This window comes from Rhagoletis pomonella, unplaced genomic scaffold, assembly GCF_013731165.1.
Source record: "Rhagoletis pomonella isolate Grant_MI unplaced genomic scaffold, Rhpom_1.0 Rhpom_scaffold_00306, whole genome shotgun sequence".
Classification (NCBI taxonomy): Eukaryota; Metazoa; Arthropoda; class Insecta; order Diptera; family Tephritidae; genus Rhagoletis; species Rhagoletis pomonella.
The window spans coordinates 44489-56048 of NW_023458860.1; the positions used below are offsets into that span (position 1 = coordinate 44489).

The 11560-nt window shown below is 38.1% G+C and overlaps 3 protein-coding genes across 4 annotated transcripts; 2 read left to right on the top strand and 1 right to left on the bottom strand.

The window, feature by feature from the left end:
• Positions 1-132: 132 nt before the first annotated feature.
• LOC118750568 (low molecular weight phosphotyrosine protein phosphatase 1-like) lies at positions 133-1047 on the top strand. The gene is given in 4 exon segments (XM_036485304.1): positions 133-328; positions 384-445; positions 447-737; positions 811-1047. Coding segments are annotated over 4 exon segments (477 nt in total). The 5' UTR covers positions 133-297; the 3' UTR covers positions 904-1047.
• Positions 1048-1484: 437 nt separating this feature from the next.
• LOC118750567 (low molecular weight phosphotyrosine protein phosphatase-like) lies at positions 1485-2718 on the top strand. 2 transcript variants are annotated; one of them, XM_036485303.1, is made up of 5 exons: positions 1513-1552; positions 1637-1707; positions 1795-1976; positions 2046-2219; positions 2533-2718. In XM_036485303.1, exons 2-5 carry the CDS (start codon positions 1674-1676, stop codon positions 2620-2622), a joined length of 480 nt encoding a protein of 159 aa, XP_036341196.1. In that variant the 5' UTR covers positions 1513-1552; positions 1637-1673; the 3' UTR covers positions 2623-2718. The 2 variants fall into 2 exon arrangements, with proteins under 2 accessions (XP_036341195.1, XP_036341196.1); XM_036485302.1 differs by having other exon boundaries at positions 1485-1707.
• A 76-nt stretch (positions 2719-2794) lies between these two features.
• LOC118750571 (adenosine deaminase 2-like) lies at positions 2795-11310 on the bottom strand. The gene is made up of 8 exons (XM_036485306.1): positions 11221-11310; positions 6875-6959; positions 6465-6581; positions 5630-6127; positions 5396-5565; positions 3584-3768; positions 3364-3500; positions 2795-3295 (listed from the first exon to the last, which is right to left on the bottom strand). Exons 2-8 carry the CDS (start codon positions 6945-6947, stop codon positions 2832-2834), a joined length of 1644 nt encoding a protein of 547 aa, XP_036341199.1. The 5' UTR covers positions 6948-6959; positions 11221-11310; the 3' UTR covers positions 2795-2831.
• Positions 11311-11560: the final 250 nt, after the last annotated feature.

Here is an 11560-nt window from a genome sequence, read left to right on the forward strand (position 1 = left end):
AAAAAAAACTGCTGGCATCCACGCTGTATTTGACAGATTAACCAGTTTTTTTTTTGATAATTTAACAGGTTGCATCATTAAAGTTGAGGAACGAAACTAATAAAACTCTTAGCCCCTAAAAGGTTAATGCTAACAGTATGTTAGTTGTACGTGACGTTAAACAAGACAACGTGCTTACGTCGTAACCATATGATTTGATAGCGAATGTCATAGAGGACATCAAAAGCCAAATTGAACAACAGTGCAATAGATTTGAGACATATTTGAGAGAAATACTTAAAATTAAATAGCACGAAGATGGTCAAGAAGATTTTGATGATCTGTTTAGGTATGCGGAGAAGTTATTGTCGCGATTCTTTTAATGTAAGTTTCATTCATTGCAGGTAATATTTGCCGTTCTCCCATTGCCGAGGCGGTAATGATTGACACAATCGAAAAAAGCCGGCGCCTCCGCTGATTGGAAAGTGGATTCTGCTGCAATTGGCGATTGGCATCGTGGCAATCCACCTGATCATCGAGCATTGAGCACAATGAAGAAACATGGTTTACCCTACAACAATCGAGCCCGTCAAATAAAGAAGCAAGATTTTCATGATTTTGACTACATTTTCGGCATGGATGAGGAAAATATGGGCGATTTGCGGTCGCTAGCGCCAGCGAATTCCAAAGCTAAGTTGCTAATGTTAGGTGATTTCGGGCTGGATAAAAGTGATCGCATCATCGTGGATCCTTACTATGTGAGTGGAATATTGAAGCAATTAAACTAAACTATGTTTGCCGATGAATATGTAACATTGTATACTTTTTCAGCAACGAGGCGATGCTGGTTTCGAAAAAGCTTATCAGCAATGCGTTAAAGCGTGTGCGGCGTTTTTCGAACAAGCTGTGGCTGGTAAGGTTTAAGAAGAAAGCAATTGAATCTAAATTAGTAGGCATGTTAATAGTGAAATTAAATGTTCAATGCACGAAAACCAGCTGATATACGTGATATATGCAAAACCCCTTTTGTGAAAGCATAAGAAATAAATAGATATTTTTTAAAAAAAAGAAAATGCAAACAAAAATTGTGTTTTTGCCAAATAACTTATAGTATAGGGCGAAGCACAGTGATGCAAAGAAGTGCAAGTAGTTATCAAAATTATACCACGACAGTCGGGTCTACGTAATCAGAACGACGCAGATTTTTATCTGGCAAAGCACTGTCACCATCATTTTTCCAAACTCAGCAACATCAAAAATACATAGGCGGAACGTGTTGGCGAAGAATTATAGGAACTAAGTATGGTTGCATGCCATACATGGGTTGATTGGAGGCCCTACCCCGAATAGACCCATCAAGTTTTGCTATTTGTGGGATGAAACGATTCGACCGCCATTTCATAACTGGAAACACAAATTGAAGGATAATGGTGATACCCCAAGTTCATAGGAAATTCTTTTAAGTGAATAATTTTTCACCTTTTTTCATCTGAAAATTTTCCACTGTTTCAGATTTTCTTTGATTTTCTTTTTGTGAAAAACGAAAAATATAAAAGTCAGCAAAATTTCTTATGTAAGTTTTCGCTTTATTTGATAAATCGCCTCTAAGAAACATGCTAAATTATATTCATCATGAATATTGTTTCCCTAACTTTAGAATATTAAATTTTAATAGTATTTGATAAAATCGAAACATGAAGTCCTTGAAAATCCTATTCGTTTGCATTGGTAAGTTTAGATTTACGGATTGAGATATGTATGTACGTATGTGTGTATGTAAACAGGTGTTGAAATTAACAAAAGTCTTGTACGCAGGCAATACTTGTCGTTCGCCAATGGCGGAAAGCGTCATGAAGCACTGGGTACAAGAATACGATCTCAGCTGGGAAGTGGACAGCGCTGGCCTGAGAACGTGGAATGTAGGCCGTAAGCCAGATGATCGCTGTATCAAGGTACTGGCAGAGAATAGCCTTACAACAGATCATGTGGGAAGACAGGTAATATACATGCTCCATACTTGCTGAAGTACATTGTCTACAACCCAATACATTTCGAATGCCTCATAGATTACCATAATGGACTTCTACAACAATGACTATATTCTCGCCATGGATGAGCATAATTTGCATGAGCTAGAAACCCTTGCGAAGGATTCCAGCCAACAGCGTTGCGCAAAAGTCGAATTACTGGGAAAGTATATTGACCGCGCTGAAGACCAAATTATACGTGATCCCTATTTTGTGAGTTATTCATGCCTATTACGGTATCCGACGGATGCCATCCGCACGGATCTAATCAGATTCGCACTGTCGGAATAAGCGAGTGCGAAGGATTAGATTCGTGCGAATGGTATCTGTCGGACCGGAATAGGTCTGTTTCCGAGGGATCCCATTCTCATGAATCTAATCCTTCTCATTCGCTTGTTATGACAGTGTGAATCGGATTAGATCCGTGCGGATGGCATCCGTCGGATACCGTAATAGGCATGATTTTAATTAAAATAGAAAATACTTTTATTACAGAGGTAAACCTTTTTCTCAATCTCAATTTCAGTGCAATTCAATAGGTGGCTTTCGATGCGCTTTTCTGCAAATAACCGAAAGCTGCCAAAATTTCATAGCGGAACACATGTATACTGATTAGAAACACTTTGGAAATATTTAAAATTGTAAAACGTACCTTAAATGCATGCTTAAATGTACAATGAAGTAGTCATTCATAAATTTCATGTAAAAAATATATCGCAGGAGTTATAATTTAATTTTATATTCATCTAAAAAACGTGTAACTACAAATGAAAACACCTACATATGTATATACATCTATACTATATGTATGTATCTAAGGACAAATTACACTACTTCCCCGCTAATGACACGATCCAGAAATGCGGACCAATCACTCTGCAACTGCGCATACGCATACTCTTTCTCCGTATCACTCAACGCCGAGTACTTAATAGAATTCCACACTAGACTCTTGAGTGTTTTCAAGCCAGCATTACTCGGTGCGAAACTCATAATCGCGTAATAGAAATCATAACTCAAACCTTTAGCATTCCAAAAACCCGGATCGTCATTCGAGATTACTAACGGTATATTCTCGGACATAAAGTAGCCACCCGGATGATTTCGCAAATCCCAAACTAAATTCAACACCTGATTCGAGAGCGGACTAATTTCGAGCGCAATGTCACGCTCTTTAACGGCCTTGCTAAGCAAGGGATGCTTCATCAGCGAATAACCATGTCCAATGCGTGTGGTATTCAAAAGAATAGCATCGACTAAATTCAAATCCACTGACGAGCCCAGCCAATCTGCAAGGAGAAATAAGAAAAGCACGTATTCCTTCGTTTGTAGTTAACGGTATTGATTTGAAACTCACTTGTTTCCCCGGCGTGAAAGAAATACTTTGCAGACTTCGGTAAATTCTGTAAAATGGACGCAAACGCTTGCAAAGCTTTTCCCTTATCCTCCTGTCCGATCAGATCAAAACCGATAACGAAATCGGGATATCGTTCACTGTGAGGAGAGAAAAATTATTTAAACATGACTGTATTATTTCTTTTTCAATTCATTTATAATTGTATATTCGTTGCACTCACTGGAAGTCTTTGAATGTTTGGAAAGCTTTAAACATTTTAACATCATCTGAGCCACGATGCGCCACATAGATTATTTTTAGACCTAAGAAGCTGGGGTGTGAACGCTTGAACTCACCTATTAGCTCTAAAAGAATGTCGGCGGCTTCGTACTCAGTTGCAACTGTGGTGCCATTAGCGCCATAAAGCTGAAACAAAAATATCAGGGCTCGTTATTTATTTTTTTTTGTAGTGAAGGCTTTTAGACTATTAGCCGTCAAGGTCATTTAATGGCAGGCCTATGGAACGTAAACTTTCGATGGGGCCAAGCCAAAGAAAGAATCGTGTTAATTGGGGTTCGCCGATCTAAAGGTGGTGTCGGTAAAGATCACAGCACTACAACAGCACTTAACGCCATAAATACCCAGATAACATGTGGCCTAAACCGCAACCGCCCCTAGTAGCGTTGAACTTGTTGAAGGCGTTTGACACCGTCTGCCATTCCACGCTACTAGAAGCCATTGAGGCATCCTCTCTACCACAGGGTTCTAAACGATGGTCGGCGAATTATATGAGTGGTAGACAGTCGTCAGTAATCTTCCTGATCTCATACGCTGACTAATGCTCGATATTGGCGTCTGGGAATGGAATTGATGACCTCTGCTCAAAAGTAAACGGCTATCTCCCCAGACTCTCGCTTTTTCACTGCAAGGAGCTTAGCACTCTCCCCAACGAAATCAACGGCGGCCGTCTCCACCACTTGGACGAAGGAGGTTAGGCTTCAATTAGACATTCACGTCGATGGCACACCAATTCCAATAGTGAATAACACAAAAACTTTAGGGGTCACCTTTGAAAGCCTGCTCTCCTTTTCCATGCACAAAACCGCAGTTGTCAACAAAGTACAGAGCCGCAACAAGGTCCTCAAGTCGCTCGCCGGCAGTACCTGGGGCAAAGACAAAGAAACGTTGTTGGTAACATACAAGGCAATTGGCCGGCCGGTTCTAAACTATGCTGCGCCTGTTTGGTCGCCGGGGACTCATTGGACACAGTGGACGGAGCTACAGACTTATCAGAACGCCGCACTCCAGACAGCAACAGGGTGCTTTCCGATATCGCCTAAGCACCACCTACACAGCGAGGCGCAAGTGCTTCCTAAGCAATTTGTGGTGGGATGCCACAAACGTGAGCACCCTAACAGACCCTTGCTCTAGGAGCAGCCTCCGCCCAGGCACGACAGGGGGCACCGACGACCTACTGCCGAGTGATCAACGGCATTCACAGGTAGTCGGTCACCCGGCCTATGAATGCCGTAATCGGGGCCAAATAACAATAAAATAACCTGTGGTAGACGCGGAGCTTCAACTGCCAAGATAGACTCGCGTTACTCCGTCCAGTTACCGTGTGCAGACTCCTCGCACGACGCCAACCCCGAAGTACAGTGCGAATGGAGCCATTTCTGGGATATGCAGTTTAAATAGGTTTGTGGGTTTGAGTTTGATACAAGCCGAAGGATAAGCATACCGTCACTACACACGAATAAAGGCGCGCTAGTGTTTTGACGGCGAATAAAGGCGTTTAAAAAAATTTTGCGAAAAAACATGCTTATGAAAAACCTTGGCGAAGTATGTTAAGAGTCTTTGACGCTGAAATTTTTTTTATGCGTCTTTTTTCGCCGTCAACTTTTGAGCTCGCGTCTTTATTCATGTCTAGTGACGATACGGAATAGCCCGGATGCAATATGTTGCTCTGTGCTGAGAAAGATCTAGGCAAAGTTAGATCGCCGAAACAACAGGCCTAGGTCGGATACAACCCGCATGTTTCACATTAACTCACCGGTTTGAATTTCATGCGTAGCTCCGCGTACATTATATTATCCTCGTACATCTCTTCCATCAGCTGCCAGTGAAACATACGAAAAACTGGTTCATAGCCTATGGTATCACTTACAGTGTCGAATATGTCTTCGAATCGTCGCCAAACCTTGTTCTGATCATTGTATTCAACTGCAAAAGAAAGCTAAAGAATAACCGTAAATGCTTACAAACTACATGGCTACACATCACTTACGTTCCGGCAAACGCGAGTACAAACTAAGTTTAGTTCCCAAAAAACTATCATATCGACTCCTTGAGAGTGTGCGCTCACGCTCCTGCTGCACATTGTAGTAAACCGAGCGGCAGCCATGTTTCTTGGCGTCCTCACGGAAGCTCAGCACAACACTGCCGCGCGCAGTGAAGCATTTCAAGAGACCAGGCGTGTAGGTGAGATTTCCGATTAGCCAATCGACGGAAACCGCAGGAGTGCGGTGTACGTGCAAAATGGCGCCCTTCGGCATGGCTTGTAAGAATTTGAAAACATTGCTCTGTTCGATGAGCGGCTTGGCTTTGAAAAAGTGCAACGCCGGTGCGTGTTCGTGCGGATTTTGCATGCCGTAAGTGAGTTCCATTAGTTTGTGGCGCATGAAAATTTGATGTACCGTCAACTCATTTTCGTCAAGCTGCAAGTGACCGCCAGTGAGAAGGAGTTGCTCAGCTTGGATGAGTTGGTCACGTTGTTGTGCGTATTCTGGGCGGGAAATTATGTAAGTAAGGATGATAAATATCGATTGTCCTCTGCAGTAAAGGCACAACTCAAAAATCAAAAAAAAAAAAAAATCAAAAAAAGAACACAACCCTTCCTACTTTTGAGTGTACAATCTTTACTATTTAGTTTAGTAATACTCACTGCTTACTTAAGTAAGGATTAGACATGGATTACACAAGGATTTGAGGCATGAGACACTTAACAATTGGAAGGGTTTTGTTTTGTTGAATTTTGAGTTGTGTCGATATTACAGAGAACCATCGATATATTTAAGTATAAAGGTATAAGTACGTATGTAAGTATGTGTGTAGATACGTACTTAACGTATTTGGCTCATCGTATAAATGATCTGCGGTGAGAGATTTCTGATACAGTATGCCACTAATCGCAGGCTGCGGCGCCACAATCTCCTGTGTTGGCGCTACCACACGTGCAGCTGGAATGCAAAGTGATTTAGAAACCTATGCACATATGAGACATTCTTCGTCAGCTGAAGCCCACAAAACTACGGATCCAATCATGGATCCGCCATTTGGAATTTAAAAAAAAATGCATGGCCAGCTTCACCATCAATGACCCCAAAAACCCTCGAGTACCTAACAAGCTTCGAGCTTATTCAATAAATATATAAAAAGTTTTCCGCCATATATAACCATAATAAATCAGTTGACGAAGAATGCCCCATATGTATGTATGTATGTACATTTCTTTATGCAAAAATTATATTACCGCATTGATTAAGAATTTGCAATAGTACAAGTAGGCAAAACTGGATGGCGGCCATTTTTGACGTAGGAGTCATGATGTACCAAACCTAAAAGTAGGAGATGTTGGAAAAAAACTTTGGATTAGTTCATATTACCGAAGCATCAACATAAACATACATAAAAATAAACGATAAAAATACCGTTGAGTCTTATCCTAAATGGATACAACCAAATGCATTTACACATAAAGTACAATAAAAATGCTAACCTTGACCAACAGCGAACTCATGTAATAGATCGATTAACATTTGTGGCCTAAAGGTTCATGCTCGCATTAGAAACTGGTTAATTAATAATTAAAAAAAAAAAAACAACAAAAAGTGGATTGGACATTTCTATGTAGGTGCATACACTCATAGCGCGAGCCATGTAACAGGTATGTATGTAAATATTCGGCTTTTTTTGCGATTTGCCAAAATGATGCGTAATTGGTAAACACTTTTTTAGGCAACGCAGTAGCGAAGCAGCAAGGCGAGATTCTGCGTTCAATAAACCCAAATGCATAAACAATTCTATTTTTTCAATTTTTTTTTATTTATTTTTTTTTTTTTGCAAATAAGAATAAATTAAAACTCGAGATTTTTACTACAAAAAATTTTTTACAAAAGCTTCGTTAAATTTTGGTACGACAAAGTGCAGGTTTTAAGTAGCTACGTCTTACAATTAATTTTTGCCAATTTTTTTTTTGCCAATTTTTTTTTGCCAATTTTTTTTTTTCATGCAAGTTTGGTATGCTCGACAATTTGTTAATTGAGAAGAAAATGAGCAGCACTTTATTATACTAAATTTTAATGAGTTACAAAACTGCAACCAAATTTTTTTCTAAAGGTTCTGATTAAAAAGTTTGAAATTTTGATGAAAATTTGTGGAATTAATTCATGAATGTTAGGAATAGAGCTTTACTTAAAAAAAAATATAGTAAACATTAAATAAACAAAAGAAAAATAGCCGAACCATGCTAAAATGTAGAATCCTAATTTGTAATTTGGTCACTGTATGTGCTCCTCGATTCGAAACACAGCCATTCAGACTGCTGCATAGCCATTTTAATGAGCTTTTAAGGCGTCGAAATACCGAACCCCGAATACGGAACAAATAATAGTAAACTAAAAATGCTTAGGAAAATCTACTTTTTTTGATTTTTCCTGCTGCTAACCCCCAGAATTGAAGAATATCAAAAATAAGGGGACAAGTGTGTGTTAATAACCGATAGTCCTATCTGTCATTTACAAAAATTAATAGGGCTGTTCATAATCGTGTGTTAAAGGTGTTAAAATAAAGCTTTAACCCCTACACATTTCTGGAAAAAGTTGGCACCTATCTACAAAATTTACCATTTTCTATCACTTGCAATCATATCGCGTCGCATCACATCACGCCTTACCTCACACTATATCACCATCACTTCGCTTTCACTCGCTTAATATCATTTGTTATCATATCAAATTGCCTTAAATTGTGTCGCAAACAGCTAATCAAATGACATCACATCATGTTTATATTTTATTGTAAGCACCTGTAATGACGAACAATTCTTTGCTGATTTGAATGGCGTTTTCGAGTCTGCAAAAAAATGTTGCCTTCTCATTGCCCTCTTCTTAGTATTTGTGCGTAGAGGTCAAAGAGAAGGTAACCTTTTTTTGGTAGAAACGAAAACGCCATTAGATAAATATGGAAATTGAGGCAATGCGCGTTTTATTATTTGCATATTTGGTGGAAGTCATTGTGCTATAAATTTTTTACCAAAAGTTCAAGTGCAACCATTAGGTTAATACATATGTATGTATGTATAAATGGATATGCTATTTGATTTTGTTGAGCACTACAAATCGAATATAAACAAATTCTGTATAAATTATTTGCCTGCGAATTCGGCATTTCGGCATAAAAACTGAGAACCAAAGAATTTTAAATAGAACAATGGGTCACTCCATGTAGAAGAGAAAAACTAGAAATAATTTTTGTCTAGGAAAACTTTTACTCTTTACTTATTTTTTTAGTGACAAAGATTGTTACAAAGGACTTTCCAGCGAGGAAAAAAATCAATGGCATAAATTGCGCATAAATCTGTGATAACAGTAAAGCATGTATAATAATTCTTATTTTACTGTTATAATAGCTCAGAAATATATATTTTAAATATTCATATTAAACCAGTAGAGTTAATTTTACTCACGAATTATGTATTCTTAATAGTGACTCGTCCCGCCCGTCACAAAATACTCTCCCACCCGTCACAATCTAAAAGAGTTTTTTTATTTGCTGAGATAGCGCGTTTTCGAATCGGCAACCAAGATAGGGTGGTCCTCCATTCAGCCATATGTACATTAGGGTATTTCACCAACAAAAAATTACTGTTTTCATATCGGGATGATAGAATTTATATTATCTTAACACTTCCGCCAAAATATTTCGGAAACGTGTTTAGGGCATTCCCCTAAACGCGAAAATATCTCGAATACAGCGATTGCGCTGGCTTGGACATGTTGAACGCATGGATGACGGCGCTCCGGTGAAAAGATCCTTCGACTCCGCACCCATGGGTGGACAACGAAAGCAAGGGCGCCCACGAACGCAATGAAAGGACCAAGTGCAGAAGGACATGTCTGCGCTCGGGATAACCAACTGGCGCAAATTCGCACAGGAGAGAAGCAATCGGAGAAGGTTTTTGGTCTCGGCCCAAACCGACGAACGGTTGTAGTGCCAAATAAGAAGAAGAAGAAGAACTCATACAACTTACATTTTTCACTTTTTCGTGGCATTTTAAATATTGCTTTTGTATTAACTTCAGCTGATACCATGTATTAACTATACAAAGAAACCCTGAGTCAAATTTCTGAATTTTGGAACTGTTTACGAGGCTGCTAGAAGGTGCCTTCCCAAAAACATTCTCGAAAACTCGAGTTTTTCACTTTTCGCGTTAATTAAAATTTACGCGAGCTGGACTGATTTAGAAATACCTTGTAAGCCTAAACTCTTAATCTATCATCTGAGCATTTTGTTTGTGAGCAAAATATTTTTATAAACTCATTTTATTTATAAACTAGCTTTTACCCGCGCGTTCCTCCCCACGTCTTTATACAAATGTGAAAAATAGTTTAGGTAAAGATGTATTTTATTTCTGCTATAATTTTACTATAGGAGCGTACTGAAGGGCGGTTGTATGTGTTATATAATGAAATGTAATAATAACTTTTGGCACAGCAGGTGTTTTTTATTTACTTTAAAATATCTCCAATAAATAATATATCGTCGTTTGAAGTACAAACCCGTGTATAAACAAAATGCAAAACCGCGTATGTGAGGTTGCATAAATTATTTTCTAGATAGTAAAAACACTCATATTTCAAAATGGTCCTCTTTTTTTATAAAACAATCGCATAGATATGTCTGCATACCAAGTTTCACGTTTATGAGACTTGTGGTTCCGAAGTTATAGTTGATTAAATATTTCACGCCTACGGGAGGTGCAACGCCTCCTTTTCCAATTCCGCCCGTCTTTTCCTAGGAGTATGGAATTAATTTCGTTTATCTCGACACAAAGTTCCAGCAATCTACCACAAATATTTTAAGAGATATACATACAACATGAAAATTTTAGTTAGTATGGGAGGTGCCACGCCCCTTTTCCAGTACTGCCAATTTTTCTCTATGCCTTTAACCTTGCCGGGATAAAAACAAATAAGTGTGCAAAGTTTCGTGCGATTCCGTGCGCGGTTCAAAACTTATAAGGTAATAAACAAACAGACATTCACATTTATATATGCAGATGGAAAAAAAAAATTTTTTTTTGGTATTTACAAATCGGTCAAGTTCACGTAAATCTTAACATTTCCGAAATATTTTAGTGCTATACGTAATAAATGTTACATTCCAATAGGAAACAACACCATTTTTTTTTTTTTTGTATGGAGAGTAAAATAGAAATATACATTTTTTCGTAGCTTTCATGAATACCCTTAGTGTTTTCATTCTGCTCGGTCAAACACACTTTGTCTTTGATAACTATTTTAATTAAGTCACTTTCGATTTTGGTAACTTTTTTGGTGTTAACAACTTAAATATTCAATTCCACACACGAAGTACTAAAATTTTTCGATGTTGTAAATATTTGTTACACAAATTACACAAGTGTTTTTTTTAAGACAAACAATTAAATTACTACAACGTAATACTCCCACTAAACTATATACATATTGTTTTTGTTGTTATTAAATGCTAGTTACAACGTTTATTTGTTATTTTATGTTTCTTACAAAATAGCTAAGTATTTTTGTACGATTTTTCTCACTTCATTGCACTACTTACATAAATTAACTAATTACTTGCGGCGTTATGCTAGTTGCGTATTAGCTGCGACTTTCTACTAAAAATTAGTTGTGCTTTCGACGATTGCCGTTTTTAAACTGAAAGGAAGCACCAAAGGTCTCGGTGTTTCGTTTCATTTTAAATTGGTCTGCGTTAACCAATATATTTGCAATATTTAGCACCATTTCATTGAAAGTGGATTATAATAACACAAAGTTACAGCAAATATGTATGCATGTACGTACGTATGTATGTATGCGCGATTCTATTCTTGATTTTAGCATTTGTTGGAGAGCCTGTTTACTTACATACATACATTCACATTCACATTTACATTGCC